The sequence below is a fragment of the Mustela nivalis genome, assembly GCF_964662115.1.
Source record: "Mustela nivalis genome assembly, chromosome: 1".
Lineage (NCBI taxonomy): Eukaryota > Metazoa > Chordata > Mammalia > Carnivora > Mustelidae > Mustela > Mustela nivalis.
Genome location: NC_139020.1, coordinates 114,033,213 through 114,056,654, shown reverse-complemented (window position 1 = coordinate 114,056,654; position 23,442 = coordinate 114,033,213). Strand labels below are relative to the sequence as shown.

Genomic DNA, 23,442 nt, shown 5'->3' with positions numbered 1-23,442 from the left:
TTGGTTATTGTGGGGTTTTCATTATAAGCTTATGTTTGGAGATCCCTGAACAGTTCTGCTGAAAGAAACAAAGCAGTCACAGTTAAAAGGTAACAATCCTGTTTCTGGAAGTTATAAGCTTATGTTTGGAGATCCCTGAACAGTTCTGCTGAAAGAAACAAAGCAGTCACAGTTAAAAGGTAACAATCCTGTTTCTGGAAGGGGACAGCTGGTGGCAAAGGCCAGTGGTGGGTGGCCTGAATCCAGGTGTCCCCATCTTGCAGTGGGCACTCCTTTAGGGGGGAATCACTTCTGTTTTTTGAGTCTCTGACAGGCAGTCTCTTTGAAGTATTTATTTTCTCATCAGGAGGTCCTCAGAGTCAGGCTAAATCAGGGGGCCATCTTGGAGTCTGTGCAGGGGAGAATAAGAGAGAAGACTATGGGGATTTTTGTTTTTTAAGAAAATACTTTTTGGGTATCTTTCATTCAACTGATATTTACTGAAGCCCAGCTGTATTCCAGGCATTGAACAGAAACTCCCAGACTAGCGAGGGAGACTGACAAGTATAGATGCATGTATAATCCAAGCTGAGGTGTGCAAAGGTAGCACCACATGGAGGGAACCGTGGGGAGCTCCGGGAGAGTCTCAGTCCCTGCAAGACATAGGCGCCCATGGGGTCTCACAGTCACAGCTCTGGGTGTCCCAACTTCAGAGAATTGGGAATCACCTTGAGGTTTTGTTTTTTGGGGGTTTTGTTTCTTTGTTTATTTTTACATCATGACTTTTAAAATAAGAAAGGTCTCAGAATTCTTCCCCTGCAATTTCACTTAGTTCACATAGCATTTGTAATCTACTAATGCTTTGGGAAATGAAGACAAAATTAAGCCATCTGATGAGAGTTTTGCTTTTTCAGCATGACCTAAGGTATGAATTTCCTTGAGCACTGGAAACTATTAATGCTTTCAATTTTTTTAAAAGATTTTATTTATTTATTTGACAGAGATCACAAGTAGGCAGAGGCAGGCAGAGAGAGGAAGGGAAGCAGGCTCCCTGCTGAGCAGAGAACCCAATGCGGGGCTCGATCCTGGGACCCTGGGACCTCATGACCCGAGCCGAAGGCAGAGGCTTTAACCCACTGAGCCACCCAGGCGCCCTTAATGCTTTCTATTAAATGTCACAAGAATCCCAAGCATCTTTTTTTTTTTTTTTTTTTTTTTTTTACAGAGAGATCACAAGTAGGCAGAGGCAGGCAGAGATAGAGGGGGAAGTAGGCTCCCCACTGAGCAGAAAGCCCAATGTGGGGCTTGATCCCAGGACCCTGAGATCATGACCTGAGCCAAAGGCAGCAGCTTAACCCACTGAGCCACCCAGGCGCCCAAGAATCCCAAGCATCTCAAAGGTACAATTTTTTCTCTTTCTAAATAAATAGAACCTCAGATTGCAGGTTCCAGTTTGACATTCCTAAGGTCTGAAAACTACCAGGCAAGAAGGTGGTAAGGGGGAGGTAGGTACTAAAGGAGAAGACCTCACCCCAGCTCTGCCTGCCATTGTGCCCTGTGCTTTATCCTACTGACCAGAGAGCTCTTGGCTCCTCTTCTCAAATACTATTATCCCTGAGAGTGTTACCGACCTCTTAACTCATGGCACAAGATAAGGTGTGACTGCATTCCTCTTTACACCTATTTGGCAACATCAAAGACCATGAAGGTGACTGAAGTTAGTACCTTTTACAGTGTCTGGCCTGATACAGAACCTCAAAGGGCGTGGAGAATGAGTTACTGGCTGCGTGTGTAGATGGATGGACTGCAGTTTCCTAGTAAAGGAAAGGGGACCTGTGAAGCAGATATCAGGGGTGACGAAGCCACAGAAAAACTTTCTCGGGTAATCCAGAGGGAGGTATGTGGCCATCAAGTAGCAAAAGAATACATGGGGAAAAGAACAGAAAAATCTAGAAGGGAGAGGAAAGGAAGAGAAGTGGGGAAAACAGCAAAAGAGAGACAGTAGTAGAGAATAATCCCCACGAACTATGATGGGCCCTAACAGTCATCAACATCTCACCAGTCTGGTTTCGGCTACCTCCCCAGGACCCCCAATATTTTTCCTAGAGGATTTGAAGCAAATCCCAGATATCACATCCTCTTATTTTGGCCTATAACTGCCTATGTACAAATCTCTAGCAAATATAGGTACTTTTTAAACAAAAAAAGTTAAGGTTACGTCTTATATCCTGAGGGTGCTCAGAGAATGCCATTTCAATGGGATTGGAAGATTATATAATCCAGATGAAAAGGAAGAAGGATGCACAAAAATGTCCATTAGTTTTAGTGGTAGCAGCCCCCAAACCAAAAGGAGCTAAACAGAAGCTAACCCTACCAGCAGTGGGACGGGATCATAAATGCTAGACCCTGACTTCACGTGCTTTCATGAAAGTTCCTAGTTACAAAGACAAGGCAGCCACCAGAGAGCTGGGGCCTGCCAGGCCACACGCAGTGCTTGGGGTGGGGGGGTGGCGTCCCTGCACGTGGCCTTGCTCCCTGCAGAGCTGGTGTCTGGAACCGAGATGTATCCGCCTGGACTAGTGATGGCCAGGCCACAGGCTGAGAAGAAACCTCTGAGTCTTGTGGCCTAACTGGACGGAAAAGATAAATGAGGTCCATCACATCAGGATCTGGCATTAAGAGATCTGGAGAGAAGATGATTGAAAATTCTGGAACCGTGAGGTCACGTTTGGGGTGCTCGTTGTTGGTGTTGCACAACTGAAGTTTACGAGGGTGTGGAACAGAAACGCGGGGATGAGCCGAGACCCCACCCAAGACAGAGATGAGCAGAGACCCCACCCAAACAAAGCAGCTCCCTAGCTGATGGCTTACTGTGTCTTGGCTCCAGTTCCCATGGAGCTTAACTGTCTTAGTTTTCCATCCTACAATTTGTGCAAGATTAGCCACACACACACACACACACACACACACAACCTTCTTTTTTTTTTTTTGAGGTAATTTAACTGAGTGTTCCTTGCAACCAAAATAGCACTAAGACAAAAGTGTTCACATTATAATGTTGAGTGAAAAAAAGAATGTACCATTGTATCTATGCTATACTTATAGTTACATGGAATGAAGGCATAAAATCAAGGACTAAAAGTGAACAGAGAAACTGAAAGCAATTAATGTGTTAGAGTGCTGGCATTACAAGGTGATCTTCCCCTTTGCTAATTTTTGCTATAGATATTTGTACTGTAGGCCTTAAAACTTTAGACCCTAAGACTTCCTTCTAGTTCAACCTGACCTTCTGGGAAGTCGAGCACCAAGCAAGAAAGAAGCTTTTTCTTCTAGTAACTACCACAGACTTGCAGCCCTTTCTGGATTGTTCTCCCATCCCACCATAATCCCAATGTTTGAAATGATGATTTATTGTGTGAATATAGGATGTGTTGTTAAAGCAATCTTTATTTACTACTAACAAGGTCCTCTGCCTGCTTCTAGGAGACATGAAGGAGGCTCTCAAGTAATTTAGAAAGTTTTTATTTGATTGTTGTCTAAATATCATATTTATAAAGATTTCCCCCAAAAAACAATCACTTTCACTTTGATAATATGACAAACTTTTAAAATTTTTAAATATCTGAGGGGTTTTGTTTAAGATTTATTTTATCTTTGAGAGAGAGAGAGTGTGTGTGTATGGTGGGTGGGGGGCAGCAGAGGGAGAGGGAGAGAGAGAATCCCAAAGCAGACTCCTCACTGAGTGCAAACCTCTCAGTCTCACCACTCTGGGGCTCAGTCTCACAACTCTGAGATTATGACCTGAGCCAAAATCAAGAGTCAGATGCTTAACTGACCGAGCCACCCAGGTACCCCATGTTTTGTTTTGTTTTGTTTTTTTTAAGCAGGCTCCACACCTAGCATGGAGCAGAGAAACTGAAAGCAATTAATGTGTTAGGGTGCTGGCATCAGCAAGAATCAGACACTAACCAACTGAGCTAACCAGGCACCCCTAAATATTTGTTAAATATGATCAACTTTTTAAAAATGTTTATTGAAATTCAATTAATTAACATATAGTATTAGTTTCAGATGTAGAGTTTATGATTCATCAGTTGTCTGTAACACCCAGTACTCATTACATCACGTACTTACCTCCTTAAGGCCCATCACCCACTTACCCCTTCCCCCCAACCCACTTCCCCTCCAGCAATCCTCAGTTTGTTTCCTATGATTAAGAGTCTCCGGAAACAATAGATGTTGGCGAGGATGTGGAGAAAGGGGAACCCTCCTACACTGTTGGTGGGAACGCAAGCTGGTACAGTCACTCTGGAAAACAGTATGGAGATTCCTCAAAAGGGTTGAAAATAGAGCTACCCTATGACCCAGCAACTGCACTACTGGGTATTTACACCAAAGATAAAATGTAGTAATTTGAAGTGGCTTCTTGACCCCACTGTTTTTCACAGCAATGTCCACAAGAGCCATACTATGGAAAGAGCCCAGATGCCCATTAACTAATGAATGGATAAAGAAGATGTGGTGTATATATACAATGGAATATTACTCAGCCACCAAAAAAAAAAAAAAAAAAAAAAAAAAGAAATCTTGCCATTTGCAATGACATGGATGGAACTAGAGGGCATTATGCTAAGTGAAATAAGTCAATCAGAGAAAGACAATTACCATATGATCTCTCTGATATGAAGAATTTGAGAGGCAGGGTAGGGGGTCGTGGAGGGTAGGGAGGGGAAAAATGAAAGAAGATAGGACCGAGGAGGGAGACAAACCATAAGAGACTCTTAATCTTACAAAACAAACTGAGGGTTGCTGGGGGGTGGGAAATAGGGGTGGGGTGGCTGAGTTATGGATCTGGGGCAGGTACGTGCTATGGTGAGTGCTGTGAAATGTGTAAGCCTGATGATTCACAGACCTGTACCCCTGAAACCAATAATGTATTATATGCTGATTTTTAAAAAATAGTATCTTTTGGTTTGTCTTCCTTCTGATTTTTGTCTTTTTATTTTTCCTCTCCCTTCTCCTGTGATCTTTTGTTTTGTTTCTTAAATTCCACATATGAGTAAAATCGTATCATAATTTTCTCTCTGATTGACTTATTTCACTTAGCCTTCTAGTTCTATCCACGTCATTGTAGGTGGTAAGATTTCTCTTTTTTGATGGCTGCATAATATTCTGTTGTCTACATATATCACACCTTTTTTATCCATTCATCTGTTAACGGACATCTGGGCTCTTTCCACAGTTTAGCTGTTGTGCACATTGCTGCTACAAACATTGGAATGCAGGTGTCCCTTTGAATCACTATGTTTGTATCCTTTGGGTAAATAAAATATGGTCAACTCATATGCTAAAATTACTACCTTGAATAAATACCAAATATGAAATTTAAAACGGGCTCATCAAGAGTTATCTAACATTTCTCAGCAATGCAGAACAAGCTGGCAATGCTGAGGCGCCTTGGTGGAAAGTGCTCTGGGATGGGATCTAGCACTACTCTCAGCCCCAGGCAAACCAGCAGCTCACCCCAGCAGCCCCCTCCCCTGGCAGCCTTGCCCCCTCCCCGACATGTCACTGAAAGAGCTGAACCAGATGATGTATCTCCAATGACCCTCCAGATCAGACTTTTATCGTTCTATAGTTTTGCACGGGATGAATGAAGTGCAGCTTTTCCTAAAAAGAAGAAAGTACCTGTACCTTTACAGGGAAAATGAATCATAAACTTAAAAGACAAACTCTTTGCATTGTTTTGTATCCCCTTCTAACCCTTATCAATGTACACACATGCATACACTTACACACTTTATTTTTTTAATCAATATACATGGCTTTTTCAAACTATACATTATTTGGATGTATACATTTTTTTCAGAGGGATACTCACATTTTATTCATATAACTTGTTACATTCGGCAAAGGCATGGGATGGATTACATTGTTCCTGGACTGCCAGTTATAATTAAAATCTAGAATGCCAATCTTCAGCCAGCTCTGCAGCATGTTCAGTGCATCCAGATGTGGGGGGAAGCAACATCAAGCTGAATTATAAAGTCACTCTCAGTGAGCACAGTACAAAGGGGACTTGAGAGAAAGAAGGGTTTTCAGAGGCCAAATGCCAACCTTTATTCCAAATCTCTTACCCTAACGTGCTAGAGCCTTCCTGGTGTCTCCAGATACCTACAGAGGGGCCGGTGCCCACTTCTGCTGGAGACTTTGGGTGCCACCTGCTTGCGTTCTCCTGGGTGACATCTCAGCTCTCCCGGTGGCCCTCCCAGCCCAGTTTACCTGCCCCCTCTCCCTTTGCTCCTTCTCAGGCACCCAGTCCACTGGTCTCAACCAAGGCATGCCACAATTACTTGAGAGAGTGTATCTGTTTCTTGAGAAGACGTCCCAGAATGGGGAGAAGAGGGCAAAGATTGCAAGAAGACCCCCCCTCCCCCACCCACCCCGCCGCAATGCAGATTTGCTTTCAGGCTTCAAATGGGAACTGCTGTTTTGTGAAACAGAACTGACTACTTACCGCTGAAAGACCCTCGATCCGCACCCAAGAAGCAGACACCAAGCCTCCACTGGATGCAAGTTGCAAGAGGTTTATTGCTTACACAGGCGCCTGCGGAGGCATCAGCCTTTGTGGGCTGAGCGCCCCGGGCTAAGTTGGGGAGCAGATTATATAGGGCAAGGTTGGGGTGGTGGGAAGCGAGCTTACAGAAGCAGATGCTTGGTTACAGGGATCTGATTGGTTAACTTAAATCAAGCATTGTCAGGCACTGTGTTCAAGGCAAGGACATAATGGTTTGTTCTGGCGGGAGGCAGTGGCGGGAAGCTATCCTACAGAAGCAGATATGCATGGTTACAGGAGTCTAATTGATTAATTTGATTCAGGCATGATTGGGCGTTGGGGTCAGGGCGTTCTGGTGGTTCCTTGGGTCAGCACTCTGGAAAGTCCCAGTTACATTTTACTTTTCATTTGTCTTTTCTTTTGACAGACCGGGTGATCACAGACATCCTGCTTGTGCAGGATATATGTTGTCATTCGGCTATGGGAACAATCAAGCCTTCAGCAAGGGGAGAGGGGGTGCTGTGGGGACATCAGGTTACTTAAACAAGCCTTTAGCAAGGGGAGAGGGGGTCTTTCACCGCCGCCTGTGTTTCCCATGCCTGCACCTTTGGTACACATCATTCCCCTTCCTGCAATCTACTGATGTCAGAATCCAGCCCACCAAGCGTACATTGATATTTTATCAGAGCCATTTGGCAGCGTCTAGCCAAATTGAGGATGACATAAGCTTTGATCTACTAACTGCATCCTCTGGTAAATACTTTACAAACACTCCACACGTGGGCACAAGAAGACATGTGCAAAAATCTTCGTTGCACTGCTGTCTGAAAGACTGAAAAACTATAAACAACCTAAATAAATATCCATTGGCAGAAAAACTGATTTTAAAATTGGAGTATGCGCGCGCATGCGCACACACACACACACACACACACACAGGAATACTATGCAACAGTAAAAGTGAACTAGAGTGACATGTTTCACCATATATAATATGGTTATCTATCTATGTTATATGTAAATATATATAACATGTATATATTTATATATATAAACAAAAATATGCAGAAGCATAAAAGCAAAAAGGAAAATGTGGAATGATACAGTAGAATACATAAAATGACGTTATTTTGGAATACACACATGTCATCAAAGTAGAATGAAACTCAGAATTATAAATGTCAAATTCAAGGTCTTAGTTACCTCCTGAGATAGAAGGAGTGAGTTGCAGTTGGGTCGGGAAACACCAGTGGCTTTCACTGCATTGGTAATTGTATTAATTTCCTGTGCCTGCTGTAAGAAATTATCACAAATTTGGTGGCTTCAAACAACCAACATTTATTTTCTCACAGTTCTGTAGGCCTAACGTCCAAAGTCAAGGTCAGAATGAGAGTACAGGCAGGGCCATGCTCCTTCTGGAGCCCCTAAGGGAGAGTCTCTTCTTTACCTTTTCCAGCTTCTGGTGGCTGCTGGCATTCCTCAGTTTGTGGTCCTACCTCTCCCACCTTCAAATCTCTTCCTATTCTGTCTTCACAGGGCCTTCGTGTGTGTGTGTGTGTGTGTGTGTGTGTGTGTATGAAATCTCCTTCTACCACCTTCCTTATAAGGATACTTGTGATGATATTTAGAACCCATCTGGACAGTCCAGGATAATCTCATCTCAAGGCCCTTAATTTAATCACATCAGCAAAGACGCTTTTTCCAAATTTAACATTTACATGTTTTAGAGATTAAGGCCTGATATCTTTGGGAGGGAGGGAATTTTTAGTCTACCATAGTAATGTTTGATTTCTTTTTTATTTTTTTAATATTTTATTTATTTGACACACACACATACACACATAGAGGACAAGCAGGGGAAGCTACAGGCCAGGGAGAGAGGGAGAAGCAAGCTCCTCGCTAAGCAAGGAGCCAGACGCAGGGCTTGGTCCCAGGACCCCAGGATCATGACCTGAGCTGAAGGCAGATGCTTAATGGACTGAGCCACCCAGGTGCCCCATAATGTCTTGTTTCTTAGGCTGAATGGTGGGAAATAGTAGACATAAACTCACGGAACTCTACCTTGCGTTGCAGCTCTGTGTGTATGTTACATCAGACACACTGTGAACCAGTCATGGCAAGAGAGGTCTCCAGGAGTCTGAAGAGCAAGGTAAATGAGAGTAACCCAGGGGGCAGGTCAGAGAACTCCGAGTTATGTTCCAAGAGTCGAGTGTATGAAACATTCAGAAATGGGGTAATTCTGGGTAAGTCACTTATAAACAGACTCTTGTCATTTTTAGAATTTTTTGCGTGTCCCTTTTAAGATGTTTAATTATCATATTTAAAGAGTGGCCCCTCCTCCAAAACTTGAGAGAACTGAAGACCAAAAACAAACAAACAAAAACCTTCCAAAACTGAGTGGTGGATTGGATGCTCACTTCTGGCAGTCAAATTTCAAGCACTGAGGACAGGTCAGGGGAGAAAAATTCCAGCCATATTACATAGGCAGCCTCCAGCTTCACCTGCTTCTCATCCAGGCCGTTGGCTGCCAACCGCTCCCAGGTCAAACAGGAAGCCGATGCTCTGAGTCAGCTCTATTCCCAGGAGATGACAAACTGGGCTCAGGAGCTCCTTGGCCCGCTAGCGTGAGCAGAGCTGGAAGCAGCAGCAGGTGGGCACTCTTTCCTCAGCACGGTTCAGCTATGACTAAGCAGGTGTTTGTTCTTTGCCTGCAGCCTGGTGGGAGCAGAACTGATGAAACCAAGTACCCCAGAGTCAGAGGACTCCCTGCATCCTGTCCCCAGATGAGGGAGCAGCGGGTGTGAAAATTAGTACCAGGAAACCTCATTTAGAGTGGAGCTGAAGGTCAGCAGGGGGAGCTCTGGAGCCCCACCAGTCCGCCTCGGACCCAACAGGAAGAGCCAGACCTTGCACGTGGATACTACCTTACTAAGACAGCAAAAAGAAGGAAGTTTTTACTCCTCCCCTGGCAACAGCCCAGCCAATGAAAGACCGGCATAACTCAGCCAATGAAAAGCCACTCTTCTACGAATTCCCAGTTTATTCCAATGGACTTTTGATTTATAACAGCCCCACCCCAACTTCCTTATTTCCTCTATAAAAGAGTATTCCTCCTTTGTTCACAGGACTTGTCTATAGTTTTGCAGTAGGTGGCTTGTTCTGGATTGTGATTCTCTGTCATTTCCAAATAAATCCACTTTTGTTGGTAAAATTAATGGCAGTTTTATTTTTAAGGTTCACATTGGTCATGGCCAGAACCAACCCTATCGGAGGATGCCAAGGAAATCTAAAACATTGAGGCTGACTTCTGTGTTATAATGCCTGAGGGCATTCTGTTCATTTTGTACAAAGTGTTACTGTGCACGGGAAACAGTCTAGATGGGTCATTTTTGCACTTATGGATTACTAATGTGAATAACCTCTCTACTTTTTCAGGCTGAGAGGTTCAAGTTTGACATTTCATTTGTCAAGTCTCAGCTCAGATGGCATCTCTAGAAACATCTACATGCAAGTGATTGGCTCGATGATCTTAATCCTAGAACCCCTTTTCTTTCTTAACCTCTTTTTTACTCTCTGATTATCTTATATACTTACTTGCTTATGTAGTTATTGTCCACCTTTCCCACTAGAATATAGGATTTCTGAAGTCAGGATCCTCGCTTTTCTACTTATATCTTGTATCCTCAGAGGTTAGCATAGTCCCTGACATATTAGACAATAAATGTTTTTTTTTTTAAGATTTTATTTATTTATTTGACAGAGAGAAATCACAAGTAGGCAGAGAGGCAGGCAGAGAGAGAGAGAGGAGGAAGCAGGCTCCCCGCCGAGCAGAGAGCCCGATGCGGGACTCAATCCCAGGACCCTGAGATCATGACCCGAGCCGAAGGCAGCAGCCCAACCACTGAGCCACCCAGGCGCCCCAGACAATAAATGTTTACTGAATGAATGAGTGAGTGAATGAACAAATGAATGGATGAATGCAGAGGCTGAATCAATGCCCCAGAACTCAAAAAGAATCAGTCATGGAAATGAGAACAGAACCCAAATTAATGTAAATATCCCATATTCATGTGCTTCAACATATTCAGCACAGATTGTGTCCCAATTTACTATTTCTGCTTTGTTCCCACATATACCTCTATGTGCATATTCATAGATACACATCTGCACGTTTGTCTCCCAGACGGAGAAACTGAAACTCAGCAAAGTGAAATGATTTGAATAAAAGTATGGGGCTAGTTATGGTTGACTTGGACCCTATTTCCTATCAGAGAAGTAATTTACTCATAGTATGATTTGGGATTTTTGCCTCATTTTGCTCCTTCCCCCACAAATAAAACAACAAAACACCTCCTATGAGAAAAGGGTACCACAGAGACATGGTCTAAAGTCAGGGTTACATTCAGGAAGTCAATAATCACTACACAGGAGGTTATATACAAGGCATGGTTATCAAGAAAGCAACTTTGGTGGGACACCTGAGTCGCTCCGTCAATTAAATGTCTGCCTTTGGCTCAGGTCGTGATCCCAGGGTTCTGGGATTGAGTCCCACATTGGGCTCCTTGCTCAACAGGGAGCCTGCTTCTCCCTCTGCCTGCTGCTCCGCCTGCTTGTGTTCTTTCTCTTTCTCTCCAATAAATAAATAAAATATTTTTAAAAAGGAAAGCAACTTTGGCTAGGCTTATTGATACTCGATGTCATTAGAGATTAGTGAGAGGAGGACTCCCCAGGGCCACTAGGTATACAAGATGACCATCATGGAAGTCTTGGACTCAGATGCTGGTTATTTTTAGCCTTAGGGATATTGTTTCACATAGTTAAGAGGCAATTCTACTAGGAAGCAAGGCAATGATTTCATGAGAGCCTCCCAACATTTGGGTCTGTCTAGTCAAGGACAGAACAGGAACCATGAAAATAGGAGCTTCTAATACCCACTTCCTCTCTTCCCAAAAGGTTGCCTCCTTTTGACTTGAAGGACAAAAACTGATTGCATGTACTTGATACACTGACTGAGAAACATTGGTAATTTTTAAATTAGCCTGAATATTTTATTTGTGTCCAGTTCTCATTTTCCATTTGTATGTTATTGAAAATGCACCCCAATTCATTCATTCATCCTTTCTTCTTGCTCCTTGAAAATGTTGGCCATTCCTAAATCTGTTTTGAATTATAATAGAAAAGTTATCTCTCATTGAAAGGAGAAGGCATTTCAAATAATTTCAATTCTAATAACTTCCAACAAACAAAACCCTGAGGTGCCATATCTTCCCTAAGTAAGTTTACCGCTAACCAACAGCAAAAGAATTACCACAGTAAGGGTATATTCTTTACCAAAGAATAGCCTATGTCTGAGATCTTTCTTAGGTCCCAAAGAAACCTCATAATTAACCGATAATATTCATTGTAGTTAATAATATTGTAGCAACCACTCTATCACCATCTTAAAGAAAGGCATTACTTTTAAAGCCCAAAGAGTAACCAATAGGTGGTTTCCTAAGAGATTATTTTTAATACAGAATGATGATACCCTAAGTGTTAAACACAAATCTCAAAAAAAAAAAAAAATCACAAAGCAAAACGATTTAAAACTAAGCATAATTCTTATTTCAGAATAACAAAATAAACTATTTAGGTGGTAGAACAAATTTCTAAAAACAGAATCCACAGAACATGCCAGAAAACATCACCTGAAGCCACCAGATTTAATACTGGACAAGAAATAGTACGGTAGTTTTCCACCGAAGGGACAAAGATTGGTAACCTGGGCAATGTTTTCAGTTACCTGCTCTGAGGACTGGTTTGATTCATTATTTGAATCATGTGTAAGAACTCCAGTGGCTCACATATTAGCTATGGCGGGAAGGCAGTTATTCTTCTTCTTAGAATTACCGCTTCCAAAGATAAATCCAATGTGTCCACCCTAAATAATAAACCTAAATTATCTCCTTGACTCTTTGCTGTTGGTGGGCTGGCATACCTCTCCTACTAGATGGTGAGGGCCTGCAGGGCAAGAACTCTGTCATTCACATTTGTATCCCTCACTTCTAGTGCAGAGAAATGAAGTTAACACATGACAAGGTGTGGAGCCTGGCTCGAAAGTCGACCCTTTTTTGAGTACCTTTGTCTTTTATCTGTTCTATTCTTTGTTCCTTTATTTTTGGCACTTTAAAGATTTTTTAAAATACTTGGATCAAAAGCAACTCAAACTTTGTATTTCAAATTAGCTCATAACATATTTGCAACATCTTATGATTGATGGTATTGCTATTTCCCTTATAGCTGTTATTTTTCTTTTGTTTACTATGAATCAAGATCTCAAAATCACCATAAAATATACTGAATTCTGAAATATTAGTTGTAAGTGCTATTTTTACCAAATATTGTGGGGGACAGAAAGCAAGTTCTCTCAAGCCTTTATACCTGGGACCCACCCACAAGCAACAGTCTTCTCTTCGGAGTCTCCATATCTCAATGTCTCATCCACAACAATGCTTCCAGATGTCTGCTAATTGCTCCATCTCAGGCTTTACGGCTCAACCTCCACCACAGGTAACCACAAACACTACCTCTTTGAAGGGGAGTGCCCTAGAGCCACATTTAATGTCTGTGGGAAGCCAGCAATTCCATCCAGAAAAAGCAAACTGAATTGCAAAAATAAAATTTCATTTAAAAAAATAATAAATTAAAATTTCAACACGAGAAAACAAAATAAAAATGCCAAAAGTTAGGAGGGAAAAAGGAAAGGCTACCCCCACAAATACTAAAAAGGGGCAGTATGTTAGGCACACTGCTTTTAGGAGAACTGACCTGAGTTTACTTGAGTTGCCCAGAGTCTAGAGGGAGAGATAAACAAAAAAATCAATCATCGCATCGCAACGTAGGATTCAGAGACCACATAGAATAAGGACCCTGTAATCGAGGTTAGAATGGGGCATTATGGGAGCACAGAGGAGGATCACTTGACCCTGGCCTGAAAGAGTCAAAGAAGGTTTCACTCAGGAGCAAATCCTGAGTTTCATTCAGGACAAACCAGCGCAAGCCCAAACTAGAAGAAGGAAGAGGTGGCATCCCAGGCAGAGGAAAGACTCACACAAGAGAACTCACTTCATTCAGTATCGTTTGGGGGCTGGTGGCTGTGGAGGAGCCATGGTCAAGGGTCCGCTCCCCATGAAAACCATGACAGATATGAGTCGCAATGCTACTGTTGAGGGGAGTGATCTAGGAAGTAATTTAACTTGCATTTAAAAAATAAAATCAGAATAGCTACTTGTTAATTTGCAGTGAAAATGAGGGGAGGAAATGAATCAAAGCTCTTGATGAAACGTGAAGATTGCCAAGAGCTTATGAGATTGCCCCGACTGAGAGGAGCAGAGAGGGATGCAAAGTAGCTCAGGAGGGAGTTTTTACCTGCAGGCTGGGGTAGAGGAGTGATGAGGAAGGAAGCAGCCTGGAGAGTCAAGGGAAAGCCCCACCGCTTCTGGGCCCTGGGCTCCATGGCACGCAGTGAACATCTAGCTGTGATTTGTAAGAGCTGAATGGGAGAGAAAAACCAGAATTCTGTCATGGTGAGGAAGGTAGACAACTTTCTGGGAAGTCATTTGGGGTCCCAGGAGGGCTGATACTCAGTGGGTATGTACCAGCACAACAGGACCAGGATAAGCCACTCTTCTGAGTTTCCAGAGTGTTCCCCATAACCTGACCACCCTGGTACAAACCACCACCCCCTCAGTGAGCCCACAAACTAAAGGGGTAGGTAGCACTTGGTACAGCAGAAGCCTTGAATTATGTGAACCCACACCTGCATGGTGGCCACTTTCCTCTCTGCTTGGTTGGGGCCAGCCCGCACCATTTTGGTTATCAAATACTCTGATTATTACCCACAGTATAAGCAGATTGTGAAGAATGGAGGCTGGGTTGCCCAGAAGAAAGAGTTGAGGAGAAGCAACACTGAGATGCTTGAAGATGACAGTGGGGAAGAGGCTGCATATCCAGGGTGACAGGACTGGGAGACCTGGTGAGCGGAGCTGGCCTTGGCTGTGAGAGAGCTAGCCACTATGCCCTTTGAACTCTCTGAGAGCTGGCTGAGCTGGGAGAGAAGCACCGCTAGCCTAATTGGCTCCTAGTTGACTTCTCAAGAAGGAAAAGCCTGCCCAGGTCCCAGAGTCTGGCAAAACTGAAAGCAGAGTTTAGTGCCTGCGGAGGGGGAGGAGGTAATATTTATGCTAAATTCTGCTTAGGGTTATTTTAGCATTGACCTAATTTCATTATGTCCTAATCCTTCAAATGTATTCTCACACTTAGGTATGTTAATTTGCTTAACCAGAGGATTTTATTCCTACCCATTCCATACAAATTTACTTTGTTTCTATTTCCTCTTACATAGAGAGACAAAAGATGAAACAAAAGTAGCTAGCATTTTTGTGCATTTGCTTCAACTCTAAAAAAGTTGTAGGGGCAGGGGCACCTGGGTGGCTCAATGGGTTAAAGCCTCTGCCTTTGGCTCAGGTCATGTTCCCAGAGTCCTGGGATTGAGCCCCACATCAGGCTCTCTGCTTAGCAGGGAGCCTGCTTCCTCCTCTCTTTCTCTCTTCCTGCCTCTCTGCCTACTTGTAATCTCTGTCTGGCAAATAAATAATAAAATCTTTAAAAAAAAAAAAAAAAACCCTAGGGACAAAACTAGTTTTCACTTTGGTTTCCTTTTTCATTCAGTTTCATTCAAGATGCTGGCTAGAAAACCCCATATGAGAAACAGTGAGAAGCAAATTCTTTTGCACCCTAGCATGTTCTGGATAAGACATATTTAAAAAGGTTATTGGAAACCTTCATCATTTCCTGCTTTATGTTTCATAGATGAGAATGTTTGCACAAAAACCACCAACCCACGTGGCTCCTGCTGCTGGTTTCCCCAACGTGAGCTTCTCCCCACAGCGTCCCTTGTTTTGCTTTCTCCTGACTTTTCTATCTATGGTGGAGAGAGCTAGACACCAGATGCTCTTGTGAGAACTCTGTGTGTCCTTACTGAGGGTTTTTTCCCCACCTGCATTGGCCCCAGGAGAGCACAGAGGGTCTGGAATCCTATGCAGAGCACATGCCCACGTGGTACAATATCTGAAGGACACATTATAGGAAGATACACCCTCACAAACACAGACACTTTATTCTTATGGAACATAGGACCAAAACTTGGAGAGACCTAATTAAAGGTAGATGTGCATTTAAACAAAGTAAGTGTTCGGTGTGCATGTGGGCATGCACACACGTGTGAGTGTGTTTCTCATTGCTTTAATTTCCTTTCCTGCGTTACAGCTGTTTGTACCACAACTGGCCCATAGAACAAGATATATAATCAGCTTGTCTTCCATCATTTGGATGGGAGAATTTCAGAGCTGTTTGTTCACTGCTTTGATCAACATTTGCTCAGGGCATCTTATGGACAGACACCACGTTCATTGAGCTGTGCTGTTGGCGAGTGAAGGGAGAAACCCACCTGCCCTCAAGAGACCACCATGCGACAGACAGACACTTGGAAATTTTTGACCCTATAAGATAGAGGAATGCAAACTGTTCCCAGGGATCTTGGTGGAGGCAAAGACTAACTCTACCTAAGTGGAGTGGGGAAGGAGGTGGCCTTTGAGCTGGGGTAATGCCAGGGCAAGAAAGGAGGGTGGCATTTTGCAGATTGGGAAAGGCATGAAAAAGTGAAGGCACATGGGGCACTCTGGCATCCTGAGAAGGGTAGTGTGACTGGTGTGAAGAACACAGGGAGAAAGAAAGGGGATGTGAAAAGAGAAACAGATGGGGCCAGATTGTGAAGGCCCAAGGAATTTGAACTTTATCTTATGCAAAAAGTAGTCTCTGAAGACTGAGCTCCTTGAGCAAAGGACGGAAGCAGAGAAAGGTCTACTGGCTCTGTGCTCCACGCCACAGCTGCCAAAGCAAAATTTAATTTATAAATTCAGACTCAAGATGTAACCCAATTTTTGTTCTAGCAGGAGAGCAGAGTGAAGATGAGCAGACATCAAGGAAAACGGAGATTGGCCCCTAGACCAATCTGGAGACAGCAACAACAATCAGATACAAATAAGAAGATTACATAGTTGAGCAATTTCAAAGTAGAACAAATGTAAGTGAGCATAAACATAGTTATTAAAGGAAAAAGCCTTCCTAGTGTAAACAATGACTATACAGTCTTCAAAGTACATTTCAGGTTTTCCAGGAAGTGTTTGTACAAACATTGCATGTATTCTGAATCAAAATCTGTACTCCTGATTCCATTATGAGTCCACAGAATATTAAAACGCAATAGAGTCTGGCAATATTAGCATAATGAAATTACAGTGTATGGCAATGTTGCTTACTTCTTGCAATAATTTACAAACCAGACCAGTTGATATGTATGAAAAATTTACAGTCACAAAAAACTGAGTGATTTCTGGCAGGCACAAGATAAATTGGTGGCTTAGCCAAGAAAATAATTCATATTTCCTACTTACTGTTCCAAGCCCTTCATACTAAAGATTTTGAAAAAGGAAGTGCTTCCTGAGATTCCCTCAATTTAACTAGTTCTTAAAGGGTCAGGAAGCATTTGGAAACTAATGAAATCTTTGTATACCTGACAAGTCTGTCTATGTTCTGTGAGTTTTCTCAGATAAGTATTTTGGCACACTGGGGGCTTTTGTGGTAAGGTTAAGAAAACTGTTGGGGGATATCTTTGAAGAGAACAGTGTTGCAAATCAAAGTCATTTTTTTTTGTTTTGTTTTGTTTTTTAAAGCAGAAAATGATTCATCTTTGTCCTTGGCTTTCTCTCTTTTTGAATACTTTTTGTATTTGGTTTAAATAATCTTGCCCCATGCTACCATGAATTTCTACCACGTGTACTGCAAAATCTGTGATTTTCTTGTCTTGTAGGGCAATTACTTGAAACTGGAACTAATGGTGTGCTATTCTTGGCAGGGAAAGAACTGCTGCTGACTAGTGGTCATTAAGTCACAACCTTTGGGTACTGTTCCAGAGGTTGGAAGGCAGGTACTATCATTTCTCTGTTCAGTGAACCCTGGTTGATGACTTAGGCAGGCTTGGTAGAGCCAGCTACTGAAGCCCTTGCTAGGTTTGAACTTCTCTTCTTGGGGAAAAACCAAGTGGTATTGGCCTGTTAGCCAATTTAAATGAGCAGAGAGCCAAGTGGCTCAGCCACATAAGGGGGTACCTTAAAAGGATCTGCTGTCCTCCTCTCTATATGTAGCATTGAATCAGCAACCATATGCAGTCTTCAAAAAGAAAGCAGGAATAATTGTGAGAAAGTCCTTAAATATGATTATATTTTTAAATATACTATTCGCCTTGAGCTTAATAGCTACCTCCAGAAACTTGGATCCACAATGGAAGATGCCATCTACAATCCATCTCTTGGCGGCCAAACCCTCAACATTCAGGAAATAATACCAATACAGCCAAATTTAGTGTTTGGGCTGTTTTGTCCAGATGACTTCCTATAAGAGTGGATCTCAGCAAGGTGTAGAAGGAGAGCTCTATTTAGAAGCATTTGGAAAACTTCTTTGGGTCACGCTGAGGAATCAAGTGGTTCAATTATTCTAAAATATAAGGAAAATCTACACTGGCACTCACACTCTTATAAACTAGCATCTTATTATGATTTTTTTGAATATTAAGAAAGTCCTGGGGCGCCTGGGTGGCTCAGTGGGTTAAGCCGCTGCCTTCGGCTCAGGTCATGATCTCAGAGTCCTAGGATCGAGTCCCGCATCGGGCTCTCTGCTCAGCAGAGAGCCTGCTTCCCTCTCTCTCTCTCTCTGGCTGCCTCTCCGTGTACTTGTGATTTCTCTCTGTCAAATTAATAAATAAAATCTTAAAAAAAAAAAAAAAAGAAAGTCCTCTTTGCATTCACTTTTAGTGGGTTTGGGGGTGAAAGAAATAATACATGAGGCGGAGTTTGAATTTGGATGAGGGAAACATTTTTTCAAGGTTCTTCAGAGAACTCTTCATTACTTCCTGTTCCAACGTATTTTATTTTATTAACTGTAATAAAACACATTAGGTCATACTCTGGAAGGCCTTTTCATTAAAGGGTCTCAAAGCAAGACAGTGCTTAATTAGGGGCCCAGTCACAGGTTCAGGGAGGCGACTGTGAACCCAAGCAGGAACAAAGCAAATCTGTCCAATAATTTAGAATATGATGGGAAGTTTTTTGTATTCCCTTGAAAACAGGATTAGCTCTGCTGATCTGGGCTCCTGCTGACAGGGCAAGAGTGGCAACGCAGGTGTGAGAAAATGTGGTGTCAAGGACTCAGGAAGGGAGGTGGCCATCCTGCTTCCCCTTTAATGAGAACCTTCTCTCTGCCCCAGGGGCGGGGCAGGGCTGTCTGGGTGTGAGGTCAGATCTAATGGTGGTGAAGGAGGAGGGCAGCTGGGAACCTGTGGCTTGGAACAGAAGTGGGGCCTGGAGAGGAAGGTGCCAAGAATGACTGTGGAGCTCACACCTGCAGAAATCCCTGGGGAACACAGGGGACCCTAAAGGCAAAGCTGTTGCCTTTCTGCCCTTCCTGCTCACTTCCCCTCTGTTATCTTCATTCAGCAGTCATTCCTTTACTGTTCCATGCTAGGATCTCAACGACATGCAGGGGTGGGGGTAGGGGGAGGCAGACAATAGAAGCAGAATAATTTTCAGGAGCCCTGAAGTCATTTCTGAGGAGCATAGTTCTAAGGACATGAACTGTGTTGCTCCTTAAAGCGCAGAGCCTGTGTTAAGGGAGATGAGATGTGGGGCCCAGAGATAGGAGATGAGAGAGCTGGCTGCCATTGGGTTAAGGTAGAGTGCAGCCCTTATCCCCTGACACATTCTCTCACCTCACTTCCTACCCCAGGAACTCATGTCAGCTCAACCAGAGAACGAACTTTCTGAGTCAAAATTGTCCAAAGATAAACTGAGCTGTGTAGGGTGGTGGCAAGCTCCTGGCCACTGGGGTTATTGGAGGAGAGGCTGGATAGCTACTGGTGGGACTGACAAGATTCCTTACAGATCTGTGATCTATGAATCCCCCAAGGGGCTGATCTCCTGGAGATGGAAGTTCTGGGTAAACTAGTCTGCTCTGCTCTAGCTGGTCATGAAGATGACGAGGTCTGATCTGGAAAGGGTGCTACGATAAAGCCTGGTGAGGAGAGAGTTGGGAACTGGGGGAAGGAGTAGGCAGGAGAGGGGTGTACAGGGCTGCCATAACAAAGCACCACAAACTGGGTACCTTTAAACTACTTAGAAATTTAAAGTCTCACAGTTCTGAAGCTTGAAGTCCAAAATCAAGGTGTCAGCAGGGCTGGTTCCTTCTGAAAGCCCTAAAGGAGAATCTGCTCCATCTTTCTCCCAGCTTTGGATAACCCCTCCTTTTCCCTGGCCTATGGATGCATCACTCCAATCTTCTCTCATCTCATGGTGCCCTCCTTGTCTGAACACGACCAGCTTCTTAGAGAGACAAGAGTCATACTGGAGTCACACCGCCCCCAACTCCAGGATGACCTTGTATTATTTAACTAATTAGATCTGCACTTACCCTATTTCCAAATAAGTTTACACTTGGAGGTACTTCAACTTATCTTATTTTTAGGGGGGATACAATTCAATCCATAAGGGGGAGCAACTTGCTTAATTTCTGAGACCTCATCTTTTCCCATCTGTACAAACTCTTGGCAGTGGGCCTGCATGGAGAGAGGCTGGAGGGCTGGAAGAGACGCCATGCCCTCTGCTAGCTTGACTCTATATACAGCATGATTCTGAGATTGTTCCTAGGGCTTCAAATTTCTGCCCTTCCCCGTACTTCACAACATCCACTGCACTCCACAACATGGACACCCACTTTTCCTGATACACTAGAGGCTCAAACTCTCTCCTCTCATCAAAGTTCTCTCTGGGATCTCTCCCTCACACCTAGGCACAGAACAACGCAGACTTGGGGAAGGTGTGTGTGTGTGTGTGTGTGTGTGTGTGTGGTTTTTGGTTTTTGTTTTTCTCTTTTGGGATTCTTCTTACAACTACCTAAACAGCAGCACAGCACCCAAGGTTTCTGGCCTATTTCATCCAACTTAAGTGAATTTCCTGGATTTTTTTTAGGGAAACAGATTATAAATCACAATTCTAGAAATTTATGCCAGCAATTCCTTTCATAGGATTACAAACACATAGGGAGATCGTGGTAAAATGGGGAAAGACAAGACTCAGAGACACCAGAGGTCAGAAGCCCCAAGTTCTATGACCACACACTATGGAAGTGTGATAGTGGTGGTCTGTACTTTAGAGGTTCTCTGTACTTTAGCTACTCCCGTGGTAAAATAAGTTAGACTATTTCAGTTAGACTACTTCTATGATTTCATAAAAGTCAGTATTCTGTGATTTCATAATAGGTCTCTAAGGGCCATTCTAATGCTGATATTCCATGAATTTATAAAAGCTAAAACTTTTTATGCGGTTAAATGGAAGGAAAGAGGTGACATATATCATTTCTCTGAAAATCAGCCAACATCTTTGTGGAATGATGTCACCGTGAGCCTCAGTTTTCCGATCTATAAAACACAAAAATAACAATATAGACCTTATGAGGTGGTGGGAGGGTGGATGGGTGCCTGGAGAGATCTGTAACTTTACACGGAGGCAAACCAGGAACCTTCCCGGACGTTCCCTGAAACAGCTCCCGGACTCTGCGTCTGAGTCTGGGTAGGGAGGGGCCTGCTGACTGAAGAGCCGGGAGGGGGCGGGGCGAGGGAGGTTGGCTTTGTTCTCGCCCCGCCCCCGCCCCTCCCTAGATATCGCGAGAGGGCGGGTCCGCTTGGCTTCGGCGTCGGCGTCGCTCCCGCGCTGGGGAGCTAGGCCGGCTTTTCTCCGCAGGCCGCGGTTAAGAGTCGGTGGCGCAGGGCGCGCGAAGGGCCGTCAGCCACGCGGCGTCAGCCGTGGCGTCGGGGTCGTTGTGTCGTGACAACGACTCCGGTAGCCGTGTCCGCGACAGCTGGTGCGGCCGCTTTAGCCCCAGGCGGGCTCAGCGGCTGCCTGGCGAGTCTGTGCTCGCGCCCAGCCCTTTCCTTCCTGGACCCAGAGCCAAGCCGCGACGCTGAGCCGACCGCCGGAGCGGCGGGCAATGGCGGCCTCGACGGCCTCGCATCGGCCCATCAAGGGGATCCTGAAGAACAAGAGTTCTACGACTTCCTCTGTGGTGGCCTCGGCCGAGCAGCCCGGCAGGAGTGTCGACGAAGAGCTGAGGTGAGACCCGGGAGAGACGACCGCGGGTGGGCCTAGGAAGCTCTTCCTTCCTGCCCGGGCGGCCTCGCCTTCCCCCGCGCCGCCGTTACCGGCCCCGACCCCCTGTTCCAGCCCCATTTCGACCCCGAGCGCTGACCGGCAGCTCGGGCGGCTGCGTGGATGCGGCTCCCGCGCCGCTCGGGTCTCCCTCCTCCAGCCAGGCTGCCGATTCTAGTGATTCTAAAGAAGGCAGGAGCTATGACGTTAATCGTTTTGTCCCCTTCTTTAAAAAGTACACGCGCATATGTAATATTTTTTAAACAAACATCTGTTCTTTGAACTTAGGGAAATTGGGAACATGAAAGAATCATATCGAAGTTTCAGAGATTGACCTGTTCGTTATTTCTTAACGTGGTATCTGAAGTATCTAAAATTCCTCAATAATAAAAATCTTTTCTTGGCTTAGGAACCCTTTAAGATCCAGTCTCTAGCCGATACGAGACCTTTTCCACATTTTTCTAATTGAGTTTCCACAGTCGTTCCTTTTTAGGTGAACATTATCAGAGACCTCATGCCACCCTCACTCTTAGATCCTGATCTGTCATTATCTTTACACTAAGAGAAACCAAAATTTTCCGAGTCTTGATCTATATTTAATGGAAATCTAGTACTAATTATTTTTGCATTTGCAACAAGAATTTGAAGTGCTTTGTAGTCTTTGTGGCTCTTGAAAGACCTAAGCTCAGAACAATTCAGAGTAGCAACTAAAACTGAAATGATCCAGTGATATTTTAGTTGTATATACTCACAGGTACACGTTTAAAAAGATGTTTCCCATAGCATTGTGTGTAATAGTAAATAATTGGAAACAAGCCAAGGTTTATTAATAAGGACTGGTGAAATACCAATTATGGTACATTTGTGTAATGAAACAACATATCACCCTTTTAAAGAACGAAAAAGATATTTATGCACAGAGGAAGCTATCCAAGGTGCAGTGCTCAACTAAGAGAAAATAGTACCATACACATAGTGTAAAATATACCACTGGATTAGAAGTGCTAGGGGTCTTGGGTGTTACAAGATACTAAAAATATAAAGACTCTATATTCCAGAAAGAAGGCTTATCGTTGAAATCGGTAAAGTAAAAACTAAAATGGGGACATATGTAAAAACTTGGAATATTACAACTAAAGCATACCTGTTTAAATAATCAGTTTAGGACTATGAAAGGAACTACTACTTAGTAGTGGTAAATTTATAGAAAGTTACCTTGAAGAAAATGTTACCTTGAAGAAACATTAAAGTAGGATGACAGCTTAGAATCATGGCCTTTTGGGATTGGAAAGGACCTTAATTTGTCTCACAACTCCTACACTCCCACTGTCTTTTGGATGCTTGACTTATATTCTCTAACAGGAAATTTTCCAACCTCTATTTTGGGTAAGCTGCTTCAAATGGGAATTGGTGGGGAATGATGGTTGTAGGTTACTGAATTAAGAAAACAGAATCTCACTGGAACATAGCTATAGCAGGAAGACTAAGGAAGACAAAACAAATTGTAGAGAGCAGTTTCAGGGTATTCAACAGCAAGAGTATCTTTCTCACTGGCATTTATGTTACTTAGTTATTCTTAGTGTTAGCTTCTCTTTGTTTGGCTACCAAGTGGCT

At 43.6% G+C, this 23,442-nt stretch overlaps 1 protein-coding gene and 2 long non-coding RNA genes across 3 annotated transcripts in view; 2 read left to right on the top strand and 1 right to left on the bottom strand.

Moving 5' to 3' along the window:
* Nucleotides 1–8,013: 8,013 nt before the first annotated feature.
* On the top strand, nucleotides 8,014–9,660 carry LOC309848799. Its single transcript, XR_014303294.1, has 2 exons — nucleotides 8,014–8,684; nucleotides 9,250–9,660. It is a non-coding gene; the product is annotated as an uncharacterized lncRNA (long non-coding RNA).
* Nucleotides 8,718–21,259, bottom strand: LOC309848796. Its single transcript, XR_014303293.1, has 3 exons — nucleotides 21,131–21,259; nucleotides 13,943–14,066; nucleotides 8,718–9,250 (listed from the first exon to the last, which is right to left on the bottom strand). It is a non-coding gene; the product is annotated as an uncharacterized lncRNA (long non-coding RNA).
* A 77-nt stretch (nucleotides 21,260–21,336) lies between these two features.
* PPP1R2 (protein phosphatase 1 regulatory inhibitor subunit 2) overlaps nucleotides 21,337–23,442 on the top strand; it is a 29,606-nt gene continuing 27,500 nt past the window's right edge. Inside the window, exon 1 of the mRNA XM_082700521.1 lies at nucleotides 21,337–21,792. Within this exon, the coding sequence (XP_082556647.1) occupies nucleotides 21,671–21,792 (122 nt within the window). The 5' untranslated portion in view covers nucleotides 21,337–21,670. The remainder of the gene's footprint in view (nucleotides 21,793–23,442) is intronic.